Genomic DNA, 25,589 nt, shown 5'->3' with positions numbered 1-25,589 from the left:
TAGATGTAACATGGAGGACCTACTGGAACCTTGTTTTTAGAACCGTTATTTCACGGAAAGATAGCTGTCGGATAGTTCCGCACTTTCCAATGAGTGAATTATAACTTCTCAAACATTATTTCTGTATTTATAATGGCGGTTAGTTTGCAAACCCAAGTCTCTCTTCGGGACAATATGCTGGCAGTTGTGGAAACAACGTTGAGGTCTAATTTGAGAGTTGGTAGAAGATGTACGTCGAAGGATACAGCTAAGTTGGTGTTGCAGCAGCTGACTGTGATTATAAAAAGTAAAGTGTGGAGAAATGCTCAAGATTTGCTTCGAATTCTACGTGAGTTTGGAAACAAACTTGTAAGTAAATTTATAATTCTTTAGTAATATAATACAAAGACCGAACAACACAACTTTGTTATTTCAGAAACTAAGCGAACCCTAATCACCTTTTTAATTCTTGAGATGATTTATCTAATACATGCATAATGTGTTGCCTTAAATTCACATTAAAATCAACTAACAGGATACGGTAAAAATGACCTTTTACAAAGCCTTTAGACTGGTCATTTTGAGTTTCGAATTGCTTGCATCCCCTATCATATTCAGATGGAACACAAGGATAATCAATATTTTTAATAATTTTTATTTTACTATTAGATTTATAGATCCCCTTAGAGTATGCGAGTATGTTAACGCTTATCGCAAATATTCGTTTAACTTTACAATTCGATTAATTTAAACTTATCATATAGAGTATCATATAGTTGAGTGAAGTATATGAATGGCAGTTATGTCCTGTAAGATAAGGCAAGTGTAGGAACGATTATTAATTCCAGTTGGTAGCAGTTTGGTTTCCAGAGGTTCCAGATATTGGATATGTTTGAAAAATAGTAATCCCTATTAAGAATCCTACGTTTCCATTTCTAAAAAATCTCTTATTGCTAGAATTAAACTGAATTTTGAAAACAACGCTAGAAGTGGCTCTACCGAAATTAGCCATAAAAAAGATTAAGCGCTCCGTTATTTGAGATTTTCGAGTTTTACATTAGAAACTGCGTGAAGCCTTCCATCACGCAATTTTGAAGGCACTCAGCGAAACATTGCGTCTATGCGCGAATTTAAGCTAATAAGCTGAGTATCACAGCAGTATAATATCATATCTGAGGCCGCACAGGAGGCAAATTATGTCATTGTTACGCCATTAAGAACACTACAATCAGCTACACAGGTACCGTAATTTGATCTAATAAAGTCATGGTTCTTCCTTCAGGGAGGCCTTAAGAAGAGTCAGAATCCGAAAATACTGCGTCCACCACTGGCGTAATTCGCTACTGGATACGTTGTGTATCCAGTGATAAAGCCTGCACCATCTAAAACTATTTCTTATACTATAATAACATTCTTCTATCAAACCGCACTGTGATTACTTTATACATATGTCTTACTTTGTCAATTGAATAACCGACATTAAAACATACTAAGTTTATATTCCGAATGACATAAAAAGGGTTTGGAATTTAACTTAACATGAAAGAAAACTCCTTCCTGAATCGTGCCGAGATCTAATTGAAAGAGCACGAAATCGTTTAGCACATCGAATCTGCCTATACATAGCAAAAAACTATCCGCCACCTATCAAAAGTCCTGGAGAAAGGAGCGTTCTAGGACACTGAAGTGAGATCAAGAGATTAGTTTTCTAAACTAGCCACGACAAATATGCAGGCAGATACAGCCCCCACTAGCTCAGTCAGTAGCTCGATCGCTGCTTATGTTAAACGCATGTTGCCATCGATCCCAAAGATGTTCATCTACATTGTTGAAATATAATGACATGATGTTTTCTGTTTATGCAAAAGTGTTAGCTTATGATTTAACATAACTCAAAGTAGTCTTGCCGCTGTTAAACTGAAGTTTTATCCACTATATACTCGACTTTACTCAATAGAGCTCGTACTGAATAATTAACGTTGTAAAATAAACGTGTACTTAATCTTTTGTGGAGTAGGCTATGTACAGAAAAACGTTTTAAGGAAAGTTTAAATTCTTGTCACTTACAGTTCCGCTATTGGCTTTGTATGGCTTGGTGTTGGCCAGCTTGAAAGAACTTAGTAAGTTGTTCAATTTTCGAGTGATAATTGCTTTGGATGACACATGCGCGAACTAAGCAAAATAAATTACAGCGATGAAACGATTGGATAGAAAAGGGTGGTCAGTGCCTGGCTTACGGCAACAATCTCGATATTTATCAAAGATGTATAATATAAAAGTAGATTTCAGCCGCACCTTGTCCTTAAAATGCATCGGAAACGTCTGTCATAAATTTTAGTAACAGAGTATCTGTTCGTGTCTTGTGCATTTCATCTTATTGTTTGTTGACAGGTGGAGTTGGACCCAGCAGAAACTGTAATCGGAAATGTAGTTCGTCGCGTATTAAAAATTGTCCGAGATGACTATCTTCGTGTTCATTGCGGTCATTTAGCGGATACCCAAACGAAACTTCTACTGCCCCATGCTGCCGACGACTTTGCCACTACGTACATTGATCTGCAGGACCATATCCTTGAGTCGCTCGATGAATTGCTGCAGGAAATTGATTTTGCTGTAGACAGCATCATTCAGCACGCCCCGCGGCTCATCAACGACGGCGAGGTGGTTCTTACCATGGGTAAATAGCGCGTTGCAACTTAGTTGTAGCCAGTTTTTTTTTCATTCACCTGCCCTAATTGTCTCACTCCAAGGACCTTCCGAATCGTAAGCGTCATCTAATTACTACACCGAGGGGACCAGAAATGAAGTAACAACAGCTGTAGTTTAAGCTGTCTAATAGACTCTAAACATATTTCTAACTAATAAAGCTATAGAAAAAGCTCTTGCAGAAAACAGTTGAAAAGGGCATTCTAAATTGGTGATAGCGTTTTAGTAGTTCTATTTGACATGTAGTTTGCTGTGTACCTTTTTTTAATTGTATTTTTTTAGGGGTCGAAAAGTGGTGTCAGCAGGGTAGGCAACTCGGTTAAATGAAATAATTTGTCTAAAAAATATTTTATAGATATACTACATGCTGCTCGTTCATAAGTTGCTTCTACCACAACCTTAGTATTGTCCACAGCACCGTCATAAAAATATCAGATACACGTTGGTACTTTCCTTCGTTTACTGAATCCTACTCTAGTCTCTATTTACCGCTTGATTTTATTTATGTTTAATAATTACTGTACCTCTCATGAAATTTCCTGACTCATGTGCAATTTCTTTACAAAAAAACCGATTACCTCTATGTAAAACACCCAAAAATTATATACATAGGGCTAGAAAAAAATTGACACCATAAGTGGCATAAGTATTGAAGATGTAACCTGACGATATAGTGCTATTCAATAACAATACTGTAAATAAGTGCATTAAATGTAACATTCGTGTATCATACCCGCCTTGCAAGCCCATTTACTTTTGCAGCATGCTATCTCTTCGATCGGTTCAATAAATGTTGGCATCTTTTTTTGCAACTTATTCACTTACGCGGTAAGCGCCTTGTTTGGTGTGAATATCTCTTTGAGCGACACTTTGAGATCAGATCGTCGCTCAAAACCAGATCTGATAAATATAGTGAATGACTGATCAACTCGAACCCCAATTTATACATCTTTGTCGTAGCAACCATTGAGGCATAAAACCGTGCGGTATCCTGTTGAAACAGCGCTTTCTCTTTCTCAAATGCGGCTGCACTTGCCGGCTCTACCTTATTAAGTAACGATGCTTAGTATACCCCCGGTATTGTTTTTCTCTTTTCAAAGTGGTTATGATTATCTCAAAAAACAATCGCCATTACTTTCTCGACCGATAAAACAGCTTTTGTTTTTTTTCGGAACCGATTCACTATTTGCAATTGATTCTTTCGATTGTCTTGGCCACAGAAGTGAAAAGTATATGTACGTTCCATCTACCATTATTAATTGATACCAAAAGCTTCGATTTATTTATTTCGCTTACGCTGTTGCAGCAGGGGATTAAATATTCATCCAATGTGTGCTGGTCCTAACTGAGCTAACGCGGTTAGCCTTTTCCTGCCGAAATCTTCGGTCTACATATAATAAACTCGTCTCTCGACGGTCACAGCCTATTTTATCTCTCTAGCCTTAAATTGATGGTTGCCTAATACCATTTGGTGAAGTTCCTCCAAAATTTTACGGTGGCGAAATATAGTGCCAAGCCCTCGTAAGCAGCATCCAGCCTAGCTTAATTTCCATAGATGTATTGATTTTTAAACGTATTGAATTTGATGATGGATGTGTATTCAATTTTTTTTCATTTTTACAGAGTTAGTAACATGACTTCTTACAAACAACCGTTAAACAACTACAAGATTCACGAATATTTTGTAACGCATGCGCCATTATATAACCAGAATATTTTTGATGAATAACGCCATCTCTATGTTGGCAAATTGTTTCGAGTTTTAGTCTGGTATCACCATTAGACATTCTACCAGACGGTTGGCCCTCAGTACGAAACGATGTGTGCCTGGATTCGAATCTAAACCACGAACGTATCCCTAAGATTAAGAGGCAAATACGACTCATGTTTAGGCTGGAAGCTTCTCAGGTTATCTTCGTAAGTTTAAGAAGAGAGCACATGCTATTTGAAAAAGTTGTAAAACTTATCCAGCAGGTCTCAATGTTGACAACAGCAACTATAAAGTGCGAGTTTGCGACTAATTTGTTTATAAATGCCGTTGTATTTAAAAAATGTAGTGTACACTTCATACTTTCTTTGTGCAGAACACCCTGATGTTGACGCGTTACTCAGGAAGCCACGTAATAGTCGATGAAATGACACGATACAGTTTGGTTAGCTCTGGAAAACATTCACTAATAAAGTGACAAACCACGCCGTCAGCAGATGCAGTTATTGTCTACTCATGCTGTCACGGGGACCTTCGTACCTGCCGATTAATCTAATTTGTTTGAATTATTTTTTAAGCTAAAACTCTATTTGTTCATAACAGGGAAATCGCGGACAGTGGAAGCGTTCCTGCGAGAAGCGGCAAAAAATAGGCACTTCACCGTTGTTGTTTTGGAAAGTGCGCCAAGATACGACGGTCACGACGTGGCCAAAAATCTTGGCAAACACGGAGTATCAACATTCGTTGTTCATGATTCAGCTATCTTTGCAATGATGGGGCGCGTTCATAAAGTAAGCCTATTAATGTAGTTTTATGTCTGCAATATCGTTATAATACAAAATTGAGATAAATTAAGCTTCCAAGTGACTGCTGTATTTAGATTTTTGCATTTATCTCGTACTAATAATTCAGTCTTAGAAAAAGGTTTTATTAGCCTTTGCAGTCGTTTCGTGTAAATCACAACACATAATTTTGTGTTTGGAATCTAAGATTGGGTATGTAAGGTGGCAAGAAACATTTGCGGCGCCCTTTGTTTGACCTTCATCAAAGGAGAAACGCTACCGAAATAAGCCGGGATAAGTGTGGGTTGTATAAGACTCTATAGCTGAAAGTGGCACGTTGGGTTCAAATATAGCATTATCGACATAAAGAACGTGCATTATTCGATTTCGACGATTCCGACGTTCTGCGAAAAGGTTATCCGAGGCTACACTGATGTAGAGCAAAGAAAAATCTTTTTGATGAAACATAAAGCTTGTTCATCAACAAAAGAAAAATTATAAAAAGGAAGCAATAAACAAAAACCGCTACTAATTTTTTCGAAACCTAATACAAGTGGAACACATTATTTTCGGTAACTCCTATCTTGTACGTAATTGAAAGACTTATGCAAAAATGTTTATAAAATCGGTGCAGACACAATTCTTTTCACTTAGTGGTCATCGTTGTTTCTACGGTAAGAAATAACACACTTGATAATGCATTTAAAACAATTTTATATAGTAACTTTTTCTTGCATAAAGTTCCTTACAAAAGCTTGAAGAAACACAACCTCATATGTTTTTAATGTTTGCATTTGTTTTCGTTTAGGTTGTGTTGGGCGCTCATTCAGTGATGGCCGACGGTGGGCTAAAAGCTTATTCCGGAGCTTATGCGGTAGCGCGGGCAGCCAAACATTACTCGGTACCGCTTGTTGTTTGTACACCAGTTTATAAGCTTACCCCACAGTTCGTTACTTCCGAGGATCAACCGGGCTTTAACAAGCTGGAGTCGCCGCAGGACATTTTTGATTTTGCCGAAAGTACTTGCGAGCTCGACGACGCGGAATTCCTAAACCCAGTATTTGATTATGTTCCTCCAGATTTAGTGCCACTGTTCATCTTCAATGTTGGAGGCAATAGTCCTTCATACGTGTATAGGCTAGTTTCTGAACTCTACCATCCAGACGACTGCGACCTTTTGACAGAACTATAGAAATTAAAATGTTTTTTTATAATAGGTGTACAATAAAAACGGCCTAGCAATCAATACAACGATGTGAAGCGAACCGCAGTTACGTTGAATAAGCACGTCCGTTGGAGACGTTTGTGGTGGCTTGTGTAAGTGATTTCATCTATATACTTTCCTTCTGCGTCAATCCAGAATTTCTAAAGAGCAAATTGGTCCGAATGTAGTTGATGAATAAACAGTTTGTATTATTTATGGCTTCTTTTTGTAGTTACTTTTCATTCTATTTTAATAAATTTACTAATTGTCAACTGCCAAATTTTACTTTTCTACGGGTAAAAATGTCGATTTATCGAACGACAAAGACAGCATTTTTGGCATTTAATAATAATAACAATAATGAAAAATGAAAACCATAACAACTGTTCATTCATGGACTCGTATGATACAAAACATAAAATATTATCTTACTATTAAAAAAACTATGTATTGTCTAACATCAATAATATTATTACATTAAGTGTCACGCTTGATGAACACACAGTGCAGTACTTTTCTAGGTTTTCTCCACCCAGTCGCTAACGACCTAGATATCTATCGTATTTGGTCTCGAACGCTACAGGACAATTACGCCAGTAATGCAGCAAACTGTAGGAGAGTTTCAACGGGTTTCGGTTAGCCACAATCAAGCATGTTCGAACGAGAGATAACAATGTATGCATTTACTTGAACGGATATAAAAGGCCACGCAACATCACAGGGTTGCAAACATCTTAAACAATGTCTCTGTAACGGCTTGTATTGACCTTTTAGTCGTTATAGAGTGGTATGATTTGTATTTTTTGCTGTTTACAGGTATTGCTGTTTAAGTGAGTTGCCAAGCTCAACAACGTAATTTCAAACCGATAGAATATCTTCACTCGACTTCTTGAATTCGTTGAGTGTGGCCTTTAGCCGTTTCCCAAAAAGGATAATTGATAGGTAAGTCTACATCTCTTGGCTACAGAGTTTTTACTGCATAAGAAACGCAAAGCAAATATTTTTATACCAAACCGGCGTCTGTTTCGAACGTATCTCACACTACTGGACCTTTAGTAGGATCTGTAAAATACTCGTAAAATCAGTTTAGCTATGTCAGTCTAACTAAATCCTTTCTTGTTGTTTACTTATAGGATTCTTGCCACACTTAGTCAGTTTTATCCAAATTGAGTTTCGAAAGACTCTGATTTTTCCTTACCGAGTAAACTATGAATATCTAACACAGGCATAAATATGTTAGATATTCATATTCAGATTAATTTTACTGTAATAGTAGAGCATCTTCACAAGATGCATTACATGCTATGTCACTAGTAAGTAATCCGTTTATGTCTCAAAAGAATATTTTGCAATTTCGTAAGCATCATTAAAGCTTTATTCTAAATCATAGTGATCTTCATCTAACTATGAATCTGAGTAGCTACCACTTTACTAAGCATAAAGTTACTTTTTTGACGGACAAGCCCTTTGAATATTCTATCTATCAAAATGTTTCCCCGTCCTTTTTCAATTTACTGAATTACAGTGCATTTTCAGTGATTGTTTACTAAAATGAGTCCCGAGCCATTGAATTAGTTTTTGCCAAAGATCGAGCTTCGTCTGGGCCTGGGACTGGGCTGCCATCAGGATTCGTAGATTAAACGCTCATAGTGTGGGTATACATGTGAGATTGGGGTGTGCAATGAGAATTCTAGAGCTACCAATACTCCGAACTCGGCGTCTACAAGGTCGCACCGATTTAACCGGAATCCGGATTCTATGCGCTCTATTAATGTCTGCAAATCTTGACCCTGAAAGGAAGTAATTTAACGTTATTATGACTGCAGTAAAAAGATACTGTGCACCTGTTAAAATAATAGTGTTTATTCAACATTCTTGATATAATAAGGTATAGATATTTCTGACAGAGTTTCGCATATAGAAATGTTGAAAAATAAAGTTTAGAAATGAAAATTTGTTTTAGAGTTACTGTTATATCCACAAACTGTAATTCAGCAGCTGAAATAGAGTTCGGTTTTTCCAGCTCAAAAACGAATGTAAAAATGAAACTACGAATTTTAACTTTGTGCATTCGGTGCTCAATAATCCACAAATTACTCTTTAGACTATCGCTATGTTGAGATTAATGAATGAATGATGGAAATTATTTCGTTGCTATTGCTGGCTTTTTCCACAAATATAACGCTTCAAACTATCAAATTGATTAGCTACCCACTGTCTAATTTAGGTAGCTCAATTAAGAGCTGCATAGGCAGAAAATATTAATATAGGTCCGCATTGAATCTTTTTTATACAAAGTGATTTGACCCACCTTAACATCGTTGAGTTTGGCAGCAAGCATAAGGCATGCACCAGCGCAGAGCTTTCTGTTTGACTTATTTATTAAGCATTTGAGAACAAGTTTTTCGTAAAACACATATGAGTGTGCTACAGTAACCAAGTCAATGCCACATTCAAAATTAGCGATCTTGAACATTTCTCTTTTCAGTGATCGTAATTTGCTCAGAGTCAGTCGTATCTTAGGAAACTTCTCTCGAAATTTATCGTTAAGTTCCTTTTTGAGATCAGACGCCTTCACGTAATAGATTATAGATGCGATATAGCACGGAAATGTAAGCTGTGTTGAGTGTCTCCCAACAACCAACTCTGGTGAGTCAAGAAAATGTGGGTCGTAGGCACAGTCGCAGGTGCAGAGTACTGGCCCACACGATAATGCAGATTCAATGCATAGCGGATCCGTCGATTCTATAGCCCGGGCCTGTATAGTTTCTTTGTCTTCTAGACTGACTGGGCAACAGTGTTTTTGAAGAAGACTAGCAAAAGAGAGTTCCTGATCTCCACCCAGGCCGCGTAGACCTAGCATTGAGAGGATATCACCAGAGTCACCGTTATCCGAAATGGTGGACAGCTGTCTATTGGCATTTTTCCTTGTAGACTCTAATCGACTTTGTCCCCGTTTTATATATGGAAGAGCAGAAAAAACAACAACTGGTGCCTTTTTTGACGACATTACGTAGATACGGCCTTCGCGATGATGTGGGCGTGCAGAGCGAAGCTCTAATGAACTGGAATTATTTGAGCAGTCTGAAAAGCTACCTGAATAGTGTCGTTGCCTTGCAGTAGTCAAACTTTCGCACGATCCGTTTCTAGCATTGGTATTAGAATTCGAATTGACAGTGTTGACTGCCTTTTTGCTGCGCAAACCAGAGAGCGAACTAAGGCGAATTCTGGGTTCTACGAAGCTTTGCATACGGTTCCGTTTTTCCGTAGGACTTCGATGAAAAAGCTTTTCTTCACTGGTAGCAGATATCCGATGTCGTTCTTTGTCGGTCCTGATAAAAATGTTATGGTCATCATCGTGTAGAGCTATTTCGCTGACCCTATCATCTTGCGGAAGATGAAGTGGTTTGCTAGACTCCACTTGAGGTAAGAAATGCCCTAACATGGTATCTCGGTGCGACCCATCAAGCGATATATTTCGTAGAAATACTAGTGCCTCCAGATGCCGTTGGCGTAAGTTCTCCAATACATGGGCCGACATCCTGTAATTACTTTCAATAATGTATGCAATATAAAACAATTATATAATGTGAGACACTCATATACACAGCGAATGTATATTTTTATAAGATGACGCTCTGTGTAACACTCTATAACAAAAAATTCTATCTACTTCTACTATATACTGTATACACTTGTCTCACTAAAGCTGGAGTAGCAAGTTTGTTTGAATCAGAGCGATCTCTTATCGTTGATTTTTTGTTGATTGCTAGAACATTTAAGCGGAGAACGGAACCGGTTGGCCAAATATTTCTCTCATGCAGCTTAATGTTAATTTGATTGATAATAAACCAAAGCCAATAACGTTCTTATTTTCCATGTTTGTAAACAATCACGCACCAGCGATCTGGAATGATAAAGTGCATTTAAGCTATACTTGCAAATAAGATATCAGGTTTTGGGTTTATTAAAATTATAGTCTGCAAACTACTAGCGTACCGTGCTGAAACAATCTTGATCAAAAACAGTAGTCGAGAGGGCAAGGAGAGCTGCCGATATAGCAGAGTAACAAATGGTAGACGTTGAGCAGATCGTGGAAGACAGCAGGGTTCCAGACAATATAAAACAGTAACAAAAACGCATAATCGGCACAGGTGAAAAACGAGAGAGAAAACAAGCTTCTAGGCCAAATACAATAGCAAACAAACGCAAATGATCAACATCGCGCTAATATTGAAAGTCTAAACAACTCTGAACAGACCAGAACCAAAACATCTCGGTAGATATCGTTAGAATGGACGAAATTAAAATGCCGTTACAGTAAAACATACCTCAAAGATGAAATCGCAGATTTTTGTCGTATGCCAGGACAAGCTAAATTAAGAAATATGCAACTGCAGAACAAAATGAGCTGTATGAACGATACAACAGGGCAAAAGCTTTTGGAAAATCAAACAATTCAGTCGTTTATTTAAGATTATTCTTTACTATCACAGAAAAGTGTCGCTTTCTTTAAAGGACCTACAATTATAATTAATTATGCAGGGTGCTGCTTATAATAAAATGGGACACCTGGGAGCAATCCATTATTATTATTATAGTTTTTTATTAAAAAACTACGTTAAATGTCGCTCACGAGTTTCAAATTGTTCAGAATTTCATCCAGTTGCTTGTGATTTTGAGGGCATACTTCAAAAGAAAAATCTTACGCTCGACACCTAATTACAGCTAAAAAATTATTAAAGACTAAAAAAAGGCACATATCATCATTTATGCTAATCTATGTCCATGAATAGAGCATGAAAGCACGTGCAGCGTTCAATCAGCGGGGGAAGCATAAATAGTTGTTTAAAATGTGACATAATCAAGTATAATACCAGGATGCATCTTCCTACGATACCGAGACGGTCCGAGCGAAGAGGGCAACCAAAATAGGCAGAACTGTAGATAATTTCCGAATCATAACGGTCCTATGACTACCTTCATTGTGCAATAATTTCCTTATTGAAAAAGATTGGGACCATCAACTCAATTGGCACATCTCAGAAAAAAATCAACTGCACTGCGATATTATGCATATCGGATTAACATATATGTCAAACATGGGCGTCAGTTTTAACAGTACCTGTTTGATCGAATACCTGAAGATCGAATCGGAAAATCTGTTCTACATTTAACTTAATCAAAGGTCTAATGCAAAAAAACTAATGCCTTAAACAACAGGAGATACTTCCACTTATAGGCGGACAGAGATACATAGCAGAACTCTGAATAGGTGCGTGAACCTTTGCACGTCTAAAACTACTTTATCCGTTCTGATATTAATATGCAATGCATACTATCCAAAAATAGTAAGCCACCATGGTGAAGACAAGCAGCCAGAAAATGAGCCAGATTTAACCATTGAAACCAGTTGAGAAAACTACGATATATTTACGCAGGCTGAACTCCGGGGTCCAAACGCAGATTCGTAACATGATAGATTTATCCTCAAACATATAATTCATGGCCTGAGTTATACTGCCAATTTACAGTATATAAAATATGGTAAGTACCCGAAAATATACTCAAAACCATACACCAGACGCACACTAAACAAAGAAAGGGTTTTACTCTACATCTTGGGGAGGCTTTCCCGAAATTTCTGGAGGTTTCGCAAGTTATAAAAAAAGCAAATAGCATTAAAACTATGAGCTTGTATGACATTGAACAGAACCATACAATACTGAGCTTTTCAAGGCTTTCAATTGTTATTTCAACGTTGAGATATGCTCATTAATCAAATCAGCTAAGTATATTACAAAATATAAACTTAACAAAGGAAATAAATTTGTCTTGTCGGCGAAATCAAGCAATACCGAAACGGTAGAGACATCTATGTCAAGCAGTTGTCCAAATGTTAGGTTTCTGGACCTATGACCGATATTCCTCCATCAAACGACTACATCTATATTTACCGGAAAACAACAAGTGTTTTCTCAAGAAAGCACTTATACGGTTAGTTGGAAATAAGAAAATGATAACAAAGTTAACAGTATTCATGGCTGTTTCTAACAATCTGGGGCATCAGTTGAACAAAAGCCTAGAGGATGCAAATTTCTTACTTGCTACCAAAAAAGGCCTTTGCGTTTTTAAACAGTAAATCCATGTTAGAGAAGATTTTATTATTTAAGATTATTACTTCATAATGTTTGCGGATCCACGTTGCTTGGCTTCCAAAAAAAATGAATAAAGCCGGCTTACGAAAAAAAAAGTTTGCTTACTTAAAGGACAACTTCTCGAAAATGATCATTGGCAAAAGATTATGGATAACGCCGAAAAATACGTCAGAACATTCGCAATCTCTTTGTGACTATGTAATGACGAGATTAGTAGCCAACCTGGTAAACTTATCGATTTTCTGCAAAGATGCGGTTGTTGAATACTATCACCGCGAAGATCGGCTATTGTAAAGCAACATAACCTTTCGCATTGCTGACGTCTACCATAACAAAGCTCTTACATATTTGTAGGTAAAGTACTTTAACAAAGGACAAAAGTCTCATTTGCCAACCTCCAATAAAACTGGAACTCCAGTACGATACCACTAATCAAAACAAAATCATAAATATACATCAACCAAATCAAACAAAGCCTTACAGCGTTCTTCAATATCGTCTAGGACAAGGCAGCGGCTCAATCATCCTCCTCGACGCCTCAAGAAAAATATGTCACCTTTTATAGTAAATTTAATCCTAGCCAAAGTAAGGGAGGGTGGAAAAGTGATTATCGGAGAAGCATCACCGGAGATCACGACAGCTTTGATTCCCAAACTGAAGGCCAAACTGCGCACTTTATATGCTTCAAAGGTCCTTGTTCACACTAAAGTGGACACATTGTGCTACATAAAAAAGAATTAGAAAACCGCAGATCTACTATGTACAACGGCACCTTATATTTCGGACGAAAATTCGACAAGAAACCTTGAAAAGCATTGATCAAATACCTTGTAATATATGGAATAAAGATAGACTTTTACGGAGAATGGTGATACGAAGTAATCTGGAATAACAACAATTCTTGGTTGAACGATTTTCCAAAAATCTCAAGAATTATCATCGGTTCAAATGCGATTCCCCACAATTTTTTTTTACCAGTTTTAAAACACTTAGACTGCTTCGTAACCTACAACTAAGGAAGGGTTCACTAACTATCCTTGAGAGAAATTTCGATTTTTTAAACCTTGTAACGGCACAAAGGCGAGCGTTCATGATATATTCAACAAACGTATTATTACTTAACAGTGAAGGTTCCAAGCAGTAAACTTAAGTATCACATTGTTATGCTTTGAAAAAATACTTTAAATAGTTTAGAAAACAACGAAATTCAACTTCGGCTACATCAATTTCTAGTACAATTATGCCTTGCTACGGAAATTCCCATATCACAAGCGTAAACAATGGAAAATGTGTTCATCCCTCTCGAAGAACCCGTGTTTAATCGCAGTCAGCTGTATATATGTCTCAGTCACGTGCGAAACTTTCAAACCGTTGAGATTTTCCTAATGGTTCCTAAGGAAAACTAAAAATATCATCATTTATAGCGGCATTATATTTTCGCAAATAAACTTTCGTAAAGACTCATTAATAAGTCTACCCACACACAACTACATTAATTAAAACCTCGATGCTCGACGATGTTGCTTTTACACCAACAGTAAACAAATTATGATAATTCAACACAAAAAACAATGCCTAAACTCAAAGCAAAAAATACGATCTATTTCAAGGTTTACAAATATTTAGAAATCAAACGAATCTTAAGCACAACAATGAGATACATTCCAAAATAAAACGGGGGCTGTTCGACGTTATCCCTCCTATAAATATGACTACTTTTTACCTGTACACAGATGACGGAAAAAGCAAAACAGGCGCAGATCGAATCCTAGGGGTCTCTCTTGAATTTTATGCAACTAAAACTATCTTTGTTGGTCTATGTGTCCGATCCCAATCAACTCCCTAGGGTGATCGCGTTAGATTGACTTTTGATGGGTCAGTAGAGCTTCATAGTAGACGTAAATAGGGTTTCATTCTTGATGAGTCGCTGAAATTGAATACAGGAAGAGCAACGCGTAAGACAGAGTCAACTTGGCTAATATTTTTTTCTACGAGTTATACTTAAAACCAATAAAAATAAAAAAATTCAAGGACATTTTTTGCATGTGCTACACATGTTATTCCTGATGGTCCCGTCTACTCAATATAATTATCATTCACCGCAATTACATCTTCAATTTAAAACCAATCGTATTCTTCTTTAAAAACGCAAATAATTTTTATAGTAACTGTGCGTCAAACAAGATTGGTAGGTGTCGACTTGTTTAAGCCTCGCTCAAATATGCTACATTAAAAAAAATCCAGCGGAAATTGAAAATTGGGAAAACCCAAAAAATTCAAGGACTAAAACATCTAATAAGTACATTAAGTGCAAAAATGCACAGAATGTCTTAGACTCACAGCTGAAGCTTATGTAAGCGACTCGATTGACAATCTATATTCTGCATTAGTTTCTATATAAAAGATCCAGGTGTATCAGAAATGCCCTTTTGGGCTTCTTCGATACATTTTCAGGCCCTGTAATCTAATCTCTATTGAGGATCTTCTGATTCCCTTAATGGAAATTCTCCCGAGATTTTTTAGAAGCCACGTAAGAACTGGCAATAACGTAGACTTTTGTTTCAAGCAAAAAAATGAAGCTTATAGCCTTAGAAAGGCTAAACACATTGAATAGTGGCTGATATTTGAAATAGGTGACCAAATCTGAACTATCAAATTAATTAGGTAAGTGTTATTAACTTACTATTTTGTTGCGATTCAGTGGTAAAATAGATTTATGCTAAATAGTTCGTAATTCATAAATATGAACTCAATTTTCGACATATGAGATATATTATTTAAATCGATGAATGCTTTTTACCAGGAAACAGTTTCTTTCCTCTATAGCAAGGTGTGATGCTAATTTTATTATTCTACCTAATGCTTAACATAAATGATCCTGGCATATACTTTATATTTTTTTACTGGATGAGTACTTTGAAAAAGTGGTAGGACAAATTGAAATAGAGAAACGGGATATTAAACGGGACAAACAGGCCAGACTGTTGCCGCACGCACACGCAAAATTCGTAACGTATAAGATTGAAATTTCCTTGAGTATTGGCAATCTTTAGAGTTACGCTCAGCTATTTCCTCGAACAATGAGATACACACAGTACGTTAACAGATTACTTGTAATGAAGTAACGAAATTACTGGGATTTTCTTTGCAGGTGGTCACCAATCATGTGAACAGGGCAACAAAACAGCACCAACGTACTAGAGTTAGTAACACAACGTAAAAAATTGATAGAATAGAATATATATATATATACAGTTACAATAGCTACAATGATACTTACAATAATCGGCTAGCTACGATGAAATACCAGAAGTAATACCATAGGGTTATAAGACAATTGTAACGGAAAACCTATCAGTGTGTAAATGCTAAGACAGGATGATGAGGTAACTGCAGCGTGGTAGTAAAATTGTCAAATAATTTATTAGAAGAACACGATACGTGAAGTAAAATGACTATAACAGGATAAAAGTTTAGTAAATTGGGTAAATAAGATTACTCTTACGAGATTGCTGCAAGATTTCAAGAAAATTTCAACAGATTAATTACAAACGTGTATTCTACAATCCCACTATAGTCTATGTTAAGCTAGGTGTAATGCAAATTTAACTCATTCATTTAGAATAAGCTGATAAATAAAGATAAGAAAAGGTGTCTATAAGGTAAAGTTTCATTAATTCTATTGGTTGTTTTAATATCCTACCGCATATTATTTAGCGATGTGATTAAAATTTGCTTTATAGAAAATCTATACGCTTTAATTAACAAAAAATTCAAAGTACGTATAACGTATTTTATATATTATACGCATGTTATACGTACAAAAATACGTATAACATTTTTTTCTTTCTTTCACTCTGGGCTGCGATGCTACCAATTAGTTGTTACTTTTGTTTAGTTTGGAGATGCGGAAGTGCTGGACTATGGCCATGCAGGCAAATTTTGAGCAGTGTGTATGCGGATGGTGCGACGACCAAACGGGGTAATGCGAGTTAGTGGTGATCAATATGACGAAGTGTCGAAAGGACAAGCTTATATGTATTTAAACTCATTCATTCGCCTTTTTCAGGCAGCATTCACACGCTTGGAATGCGTACATTCATAAAAACTTGGCATAGTCCACTTATCCTATACAATACTGTACGTATGACGGCTTTACAAGACATGCTAAAGCTAGGGTATAAAGATGGTCCCAAAAGTAGTCGGATTGGGATTCATAGAATTATATGCAACTCTTGCATTATACACTATGTTACTAACTTTTTCGGTCATCAAGTAAGGTTACCCAACTGTTGAGCTTGTTGGCAACGATAATTATAATAATTCATATCGCAAACTTGCTTACGTGAAGTGCAAACAATATACTCATAGAAGTCTTCTATTTTGCATAAGTGATGGTATAAACCGTAACTTGCATAATGTATTATTACATGTGTGTTAGACTGGTCAAGTTCTTTCCACATCCTGTACGTTATAGCTACATTAGGTAGAACTCGAAACCGATTCTCGCAAATTTTCAATTCCATTTTGCCGGGTCCTCTTAGATTATTGAAGTTAGTGGTAAACTGAAGAAGCACCGAAGGTCTTCGATATGATATTTCTGCCAGTCGTAAGCACGCAGAGTGAGTAAACGGAATTTTAGCAATGCACGGCGGTTACATATGTACTCGTTCCATAGGAGTTTAAGTAAGCCAAGGTTGCGTTCTATTTTGGATTGCTTTTGAACCCAAGTTTGTCTCAATATCACACCCAACGTGTGCTAGTGCTTGTTAACAACAGTTGACTTTTAGTACACGTTAATGAAGGCACTCAATTTAGAAACAGACCAAGCAAGAAGTGAAAAGTATTCAAGGCATCAGGAATGTGCGCACGTTAGCAGAGTAGTGCGCAGTAACTTTAACTTGTATAAAGTACTGTATTGCCTAACAATATGTGCGGTGGGAACGTTCTCCATCAAGAGGATGTTGTAGTGTTCTATCATGATGGGGACGGCGAAACACTGCAAACTGTATACTGTCCGACTAAACTAACACGCATGACGAGGATCAAGTCAAACTAATAGTTGCCAAAAACGGTGTCTAATCAGAAACTGATAAACTCCTTTCAAAAACGTAGTTGATCTAAACTGAACAAATACTAATAATATCCGAGCGAACATGGAGATGGGCTCCGTAATAATTATTAGTTTGAAACCTTAGCATTAACGGTGGTTTCTTTCCAATATTTTTAATCTTAGAAATATGTGCAGTGTTATCTACTATGTAACACTTCGAATGGTAATGGCAGAAACTGACATTTCTAGCCCATTCTATTATGTTGAACACAACCACTACTAGATAACTGCCGTATGCAGCACCTCTGATTTCTGCGGTTTAGGATTGTCACAAACACATCATTTAAGAAAAAAAAATGTGTGCACTTTAGATAACTACATATCGGCACTCACAACGATAAGATACAGCATTGGCACAGTATGAACATCTAAACATGTTACCTTATACCAAGATTGGAAAAAGCTGGCTGCAAATTGCTTAAAATGATAAACATTAAATCAGGAACACCGTTTCATATTTTTTTGCTATAGGAATATTCCAGTTTCACTAATATTAGAGAAGCAGATCATAGTTATAGTAGGAGAATAAAGTTTAAACCATGAATACCAGTTAGGTGTATCTTTTTGTTAGAACATATAAAAGTCACAACGCAATAAGTACAGTGTTTGCAATTTAATGCAGAATTTCATTTAACATACTTAATCATATATTGCAGTGTCCATACTTCGAATCACCATATAAATAGATGTATTATTGATTGATAAACTCGTTTCACACGATGCCGGTAAGCTTATCTGAAAAATATTGTCAACTAACGGATCAAATGAGGATAGCATTAAACTGCACCTGTTCCACAAAATACCAATCGGTTATTCCGTATTGGAGAATGACGATTTAACTTGCGAAAGATACATTATACAATAATTCGCTTTTAATTTGCAGGTGACCTAAACAGGACTGAGGTTTACGGCGCCAAAAAATGTATGTAATTCCACTGCACTCGCACGCGGGTGAAAATCCAGATCATTTCCAAAGCTTTTTCGTAGCTGATCTCAGATGTTTCTTTTTCGGATACAGTTTAGAACTCCTTGAAACATCCGTCACTGCTAGCTCGATACAAGCAATATGGAACAACCGAACTCGACAAAGAATTGCTGGATGCATCAAATCTTTAGTCCAAGTTTTTATTAGAGTATCAATTCCTAGACTCAAAGCTGGGCTACCTTATCTTCCTTTCAATTGCAGTAAGTTTGTGCATTATAACTGCAGTGCAGGGTTACTTCGAATTAGCTTTATGTGACCCGGTAGACACATACAGACATATAAATACATAGAAGTATTAATGTAAAACATAAATATGTATGAACTGTATGGAAATCACAGGCAATAAATTTGAACACAGAAAACTTGCGTATATTTTTACTAACGGAAAAAGCTTTTGAAAATGGTTAGATGTTGCCTTTTTAATATCAAAGATACAAAGAGTGTAAGTCGCGCCGTGTCCACTGTAGATTTGACTACGGATTACTCCGCATATTCTGCATCCGTGCTAATGAAATTTCAAAGGTTAAGTTTAATAAAGACCATTAATATAATAGCAGTAAATAATTTTGACGTGGGAAATTTTGTCCCTGCCTGTATCGAACATATCTCCGTAAATTCTCACATTTAGAATAGAGTTTACACAGACTTATATTGACTATGCAAACTTTGAAGGCTCATTATTATAAGTGTGAATTAATTTTTTTGTTTAAATGACAACATCGACATTTTTAACACGCTCAGCTTTGGGCTATACGAAATAGGTGATCATTTAGTTTTGAATTACATGAGTTTAGGCATTTCACCATTAAGTTTTTTAAACCACTGGCAGTTTTACACTTGGTTTGCCAGAAAGGTAAACAGACACAGACGATTCATTGTCACTTCGATACAGCCACCTCCACAAAAAATACCTCACTGGAGCTTCTTGGGGAGTACTAGGTGGTAAAAAAACAATGCTTGTATCTACCAAACTATAATTATGGATCAAAACATCGAATTTAAAATCTGAAAATGGTTGTGGTCGACAATATAAAACGTCAACTCCGATTTGCGGGATTCACCCTAACTCAGTCACTAGCTCACACAAACCGCAGTTATATTTTAGAAATCAATAAGAATTGCTTCTTCAGGCCTTTTTTTAATGTTACAAGCAGAGGATTACTTAGTATTTCGGAACACGAAGCTTATAAGTTTATATCAGTTTCGACTGAGCTGCATTAGGTATGGTTTTAAATTTATTATCGTCAATGTTAATGCACAACTACGTACACGCATAAAAATATACAAATAACAAACTACGCCATACCGAAGATTCAAGAGGCGCACTAATATATCCTATTGCGAGAAAGAGTTCCGATAAACGCAGTGCGCAGACATACTGCTCATCGCACAGAAAATAGACATTGTGGTTGCTCACAATGACAAAAATAATGTAGCTTAAACATACTTCGAAGGACTTAGACCGGAGCAATTTTTAAATTGGGCTGCTCTTTAACACACTCTAAATTATAGATCAGTATTTTAATTTATATGTAACTGAGCACATAGCTAGATTAGTGTCACTTCCTACCAAACATATAGAAGCGCACATTACGAATCTCCTGAGTTGTTTACATCTTAAACCAGAATAATTCCTTTGTATCCCCGATATTTACAATCCCGTAAGACAAATTTTCAAAAATATTTGAAATTTTCTCTGTTTCTGAGACCCCTAACGTACCTTACCTAAAAAATCTATATTAGTATATAATTAAATTTGAAATTAGAGTGTGGACTTCCGTTAATCACCGTTTCGGTAAGTGTGAACATTTAAAGTTTGGCGCCGTACAAACGGGCCGCCCACGTTAAACCAAAACACTAGTTTCGAGAAAGGCGTGTTTCTGTAGTAATAGAATCACACAAGACCATTCAAGGAGTGACATACCACACGCGATTGCCTCAGACACAGTCCTGCTCGATAATTAAAAGGCTTCTGCATTTGTAATACCGATTTCCTATAAAACGGAGACCAGCCGTAAGTCCACATGATATGAAATATGTCTTTTTAACTATTAAACGTTTTGAAATTGCTACTTTGACTGTCATTTTGCAACCGTGGATTTCTTTTATCTGAGTTACTGTGAAATAAATTTATTGTAGTTGTAGTGCAATTTCTTCAAATACGATACAACCGTATTCACTTAAAGAATTGTTTTGTTCACTGTAAAATAAGCATCGTTTGCCTTATTTCTTAATTTGACGAGATATTTCGCGCTGCTCAATCCAATGCCATTTATCTTCTTAGCTAAGATCTCTCTTAAGAAAAAAGTTTATTATGTGGTTATAATAGGATTTTTTTGAGCGCACCAGAAAGAAAAGAAAAAAACATACTAGAAAGAAATTTTTAGATTTTAAATGTTCTTTCTGGTGCGTTTTTGGCAATTCGCTGCATTACCATCTTCCGCATTTTATACAGCTGCCTTGCACAATCTGCACCACATTTGTGTCTTTCTAGTTAAATTATAACTACACCTGTGAACAGGACAGCCATTATGGTGCTGTTGACCTCTAATAAACAAGAGCATCTTGTAATGTTACTATGAGGTCATGACAGTGTTCTCGATTTATAACTGAACCATGATGATATATTTTAGGGTTATTTAAATCGAACTCGACCTCTTTTCACCTCGAGTTTTTCTCCTAAAAATAATAGTTTACTCTTAATATCCGTTTTCCTCCGTTGCTTTCAGGGGGTTACACATAATAGTTACCAAGGGCCACAGGGTTTTCCCACTATTTGAAATTGGAAATTACCTTCTAGGATATCACATATAATAGATATTATCGAATATTACTGTTTAAAATCGATAGCTTTTCGAGCACAATATCAGTATTCCAGAAGAACACATACATTTATAACTGAATGTATCAAGCTATATATACAGCTTGTATACATATATATATATATATATATAGATTGTAATCTATCACATGATTATTTACAGTGTTATGTAGTCTGAAAATCTCAAAAAATCAACGTGCCGCGAAGAGTAATGTCACTTTTGTAGGCAACTTGACAAGATAAAAAACTTTGAACTATTGAGTTATAACTGACATACTTAGACTTGCCATTAGACGCAAACATATGAGCCTATTTATCTTAAAGGTTTTCCTTTATATAGGGAAGCCCCAAACCTATTTTTCAATCAACCAAACGCTATTTTTTTTTACTTACCGAGAGAATAACAATAGCTATAGTTCGTACCTCAAAGCTTCGGACTAGAGTTTGACAAACTTTATTCTAAGGCTTTATAAGTCAGAATAAGAGGCTTGACATAAGCGTGGCAATGTAACTGAGTAGATGTGTATTTTGTAACTTGCATGCTTAGTTTTGTTAGCTATTTCTAATGAAAGCATGAGTTTTATGTCTATTGGCTTACACCATAATTAGTTCGCAAAACAGCTGATTCAACAGCTAATTAGTACTCACTAAATGTTTATCTTTTGTATTTCAGGCTGCTTCACTACTTCCTATCAGATACACCTACTGTGTAAACTTCGTTTACAATGGAAGATATTTTCCACTGGTGTCGCGAAGGTAATGCATTCCAAGTGCGAGTATGGCTTGAAGACACCGAACATGACATGAATCAAGGGTAAGTTTAATCTACAACTTTTTGCTAAATTTGAACCGAAAATTTAAAAAAGCTCTGGATAATTGGATAAGCATTGGAGTGCACGTTACCTTTGAACACTAATAACCCAGGGTCTTCTATACATCCAATTCTAGTCAAGCGTATTTATTATACAAGATGATTTGAAGCTATCATTATTGATGAAGCATTGTCTGTTAACTAAAAATGGACTGGCAGCAATCAGTTATCCTAGTGGTAAGGTACTCTGTTCTTATGTTCTTATTCAAGTACATAGGACCTTAAATTATATACTTTTATTACATGATAAATACGGTAAATGGGTAGATTTGGGACAATTGGGTTAGAATGGGCTATAAGTGAGTGCCATTTTTTTAATATCATGGCTGGTTTTTAAATTATCTAATGTTAGAAAGCCGTTACGTTGCTTACCAATGCCACGTGGCAACTTCGCGGATTGCCATAAAATCAACCAAAAATTCACTCTTGTAAGTTAAAGGAAACCTTAAATTCATTCAATACTTCGATATTACATCAAACGATAATAAAAACCTAAAAAATGTATAGACTCAATATCAATGTAATATTTTTGAAAATTTATATGTCAAAATAGTCTTTTCGGCGGTCAATCTTGAAAGAACTAAATACGGAATTTCGGTGCTGCGAGTCAGTAAATAACTAAAGCGTAATGAATGAAGAGGCATAAGCATATTTGAGTTTTACATAGAGGACGTCGTCCTAGGCAAAAAGTTAGTTTGGCAAAAAATGCAGTATAATGGTAAAGTCGCCAGTTATTTTCGCTTTTTTTTTGTCTTGTGGTTAATGTTAATTTATGCGTTAGCTATACGTAAGAGGTATTGAAAGCCAATGCATAGATTAAGGCCCTGTTCGATTCTATGATCCGTGGAATAAGCTCGTTTATATATCACCACTCTTCTTAAGTTTCGTGATGTTTTTCTGAGCAAACAAGGCAAGTGAGGCTGAATAAAACAGAAATTAGAGAGCGTAGCAATCGGAATTGAACATATTTAATACATGAGTAACTATTATTAAGGCGAAGGGCAAAGATTAATATTTGTAAATATTAATATGCAAAAGGATACACTGATAATGGATAACGTTTTTATTTTTCCCGTATGACAACACTGACTGTTCTTACTTTTCTAATGTTCATAAATGATGCGTAAACGATTTGTAATGCTACGTATTATTTCTAAATCGAATTGGCTCTTTCAATTTTCACTTTCAAGATTATCTTTAGACATAGATATAAACGCGCTCGAAGAAATAAACACATATATAGGCAACCTATGCTAATAAAAAATTCAATAATTTATGGACCTTATATGAATACTTATGCTACTCTGAATAATTGGTTTTGCCGTTTCATTACTGTGAACCTTTAAAATAGTTACACGCATGTCTTGCTTTCACCAATGATAGGTGACGAAACAGTCTATTGGCACTGTATTGAGAGAATAAAATAATGATTGGTTGCAACGGAACGATTTATCGAAATCGTGCTGGATCGGGTTCCAATCATGTTAATTTACAGACACAATCGTTGCAAAGACGAAATATATTGGGAAAAAGAGTGCCCGTTGCAGTATATGTGTTAGAATATTGTGCTGTGAATATATAGTTTTATCCACTTTGATGTTTTAGGTACTGGTACTACTTTAAGCTTAAGTGAAATTTTGAACTTCACGGAAGATAAGCAGTGGAAACAGTGAACGGTGGTACTAAGAAGGTCTGATGGTGTTTAGAGAATTATAATCTTTCGATAATTTCAGTATATGCGGTACTTTTCAAAGTTATCAATCGATGTTTGAGCTCTATTGGAAGAAATATTCTGTATGAACTAATAACAAAAATGCATATATAGATAATCCCATAAAAACGAAAGGTTTGTTATTTGCGCTCTTTTTTCTATTTTTTTTTTTGTTGTAGTGGCCCGGAAGTGCGTCTAATTGTAAAGAATAAATGCAAAAAGCAAATATTTGCAGAGCAAGTTGTATGCGAAACTAGAAACATATATATGTTTCCATGAAGAACGGTGGGCTTTTTTAGCAAAAAAATTCTAACAAAAAAGGATTTAGATGGAAGACAAATGCTTTTGTTGAAATATGAGACAAGATTGCCTGAAAAAAAGTAGGCATGCAATAGGTGTACGGTCAAGTCATATGTAAGTTTACAATTTCATTTTGCGATAACTGATGAACTAAAACGCTCTATTTTACTGTCTTAATGTAAAGAAAAACTTTATCCTTATCTATATACATCTCTTCAGCAATTAATTAGCAACTAATAAAGTAAGTAACAATAATAGTAATTTTTATGAGTACATGAACGACGGTCTTAAGAATTGCATTTTAAATGTAACTTTACAGTATCATATTACTATTGTCAGACGCTTCACTGTTTAACAGGTTGGAATTCATGTAGATCAAAAACCACGAGAGCTCAAAATTGGTCCCGAGTAAAGCTGACTGCTGATTCCTTCGTTTCCCTTAGGGCAGTAAAGAACGATATTCTAATACTGCAGTTTTCAGCTTTGGTCATATTGTTGAAATGGGTTACTTCTGAGTTATGTTTGCTGCTTTTCTACGCGTACGATAACAAACAGGTCTAAAATTCTGGAGAAAGAACCGCGCTTTGTATTAGTCAAATATCTATCGCCTCTGAGATCGACCTTCTGTTGAAACCGACCTCTGTTATTTGACCAGTACCAGTTGTTGACATATTTCTAATTTATCGTCTGTTAACAGCCATGTCAGGGTTTCTGAAAGCAAAGTAAAGGTAACACCCAGTTGTGGTGTGGAGTGATCTTTTACGACCGCCTCTAGGCGACCTTTCCAACGCTACGAAACGTGGAATAGTTTTATACACTTGTTCGGATCTCAAGTTAAGCGCTTCGCTGTTAACTGCCAATCGCATTTAATTACGTAGCCTTATAACTTCAAAACACGACTGCGTGATCTGAATTATAGCTTTCGTGTGAGCTTTGTTATTATGATCTATAAAAAAGTCTTCGTGCACCTTTCGTCTCGACCTTCAAAAAATTCGTGTGCAATGTATACCAAAGCAAATCTATACCATCAGCATGTAAACATAGGCAATTTGGATTTGATTCAAATGTAGCCTTGTCTGAAGGTTCTGGTGGAGTGTAGGTGTTGAGATCCCACTGGCATATGTCCAGTTCTCGATAATTCATGGCTTCACGCTTTTATTCTACTTTTCGTTATGTTTTATACCTCTATCTGACTCTATGAACAAATGCACTTCATAATGCTTTATTTAAATGCTTACTTTTCAAGTAAGA

General features: G+C 36.1%; 3 protein-coding genes and 1 pseudogene across 7 annotated transcripts in view; 3 read left to right on the top strand and 1 right to left on the bottom strand.

Moving 5' to 3' along the window:
* Positions 1-34: 34 nt before the first annotated feature.
* eIF2Bbeta (eukaryotic translation initiation factor 2B subunit beta) lies at positions 35-6,599 on the top strand. Its single transcript, XM_022831878.2, has 4 exons — positions 35-348; positions 2,371-2,656; positions 4,997-5,184; positions 5,984-6,599. Exons 1-4 carry the CDS (start codon positions 133-135, stop codon positions 6,365-6,367), a joined length of 1,074 nt encoding a protein of 357 aa, XP_022687613.1. The 5' UTR covers positions 35-132; the 3' UTR covers positions 6,368-6,599.
* Positions 6,600-7,731: 1,132 nt separating this feature from the next.
* LOC111259692 (uncharacterized) lies at positions 7,732-20,236 on the bottom strand. 5 transcript variants are annotated; one of them, XM_022831874.2, is made up of 5 exons: positions 19,942-20,236; positions 14,261-14,464; positions 10,379-10,428; positions 8,691-9,930; positions 7,732-8,169 (listed from the first exon to the last, which is right to left on the bottom strand). In XM_022831874.2, the coding sequence occupies exons 4-5, from the start codon at positions 9,918-9,920 to the stop codon at positions 8,002-8,004; spliced, it is 1,398 nt and encodes a 465-aa protein (XP_022687609.1). In that variant the 5' UTR covers positions 9,921-9,930; positions 10,379-10,428; positions 14,261-14,464; positions 19,942-20,236; the 3' UTR covers positions 7,732-8,001. The 5 variants fall into 5 exon arrangements, with proteins under 5 accessions (XP_022687609.1, XP_022687608.1, XP_022687612.1 ...); XM_022831873.2 differs by having other exon boundaries at positions 8,691-9,921; XM_022831877.2 differs by having other exon boundaries at positions 8,691-9,921; positions 20,206-20,225.
* Positions 20,237-22,132: 1,896 nt separating this feature from the next.
* PhKgamma (phosphorylase kinase gamma) overlaps positions 22,133-25,589 on the top strand; it is a 7,272-nt gene continuing 3,815 nt past the window's right edge. The window contains exon 1 of the mRNA XM_022831920.2: positions 22,133-22,270. The gene's annotated coding sequence lies outside the window, so the exon portion shown is untranslated. The remainder of the gene's footprint in view (positions 22,271-25,589) is intronic.
* LOC147753591 (integrin-linked protein kinase homolog pat-4 pseudogene) lies at positions 22,182-22,274 on the top strand (annotated as a pseudogene).

Source organism: Varroa jacobsoni, unplaced genomic scaffold (genome assembly GCF_002532875.2).
Source record: "Varroa jacobsoni isolate VJ856 unplaced genomic scaffold, vjacob_1.0 scaffold_358, whole genome shotgun sequence".
NCBI classification, from domain to species: Eukaryota; Metazoa; Arthropoda; class Arachnida; order Mesostigmata; family Varroidae; genus Varroa; species Varroa jacobsoni.
The sequence above is the reverse complement of the archived record's forward strand: the minus strand, read 5'-3'. Positions and strand labels throughout refer to the sequence as shown.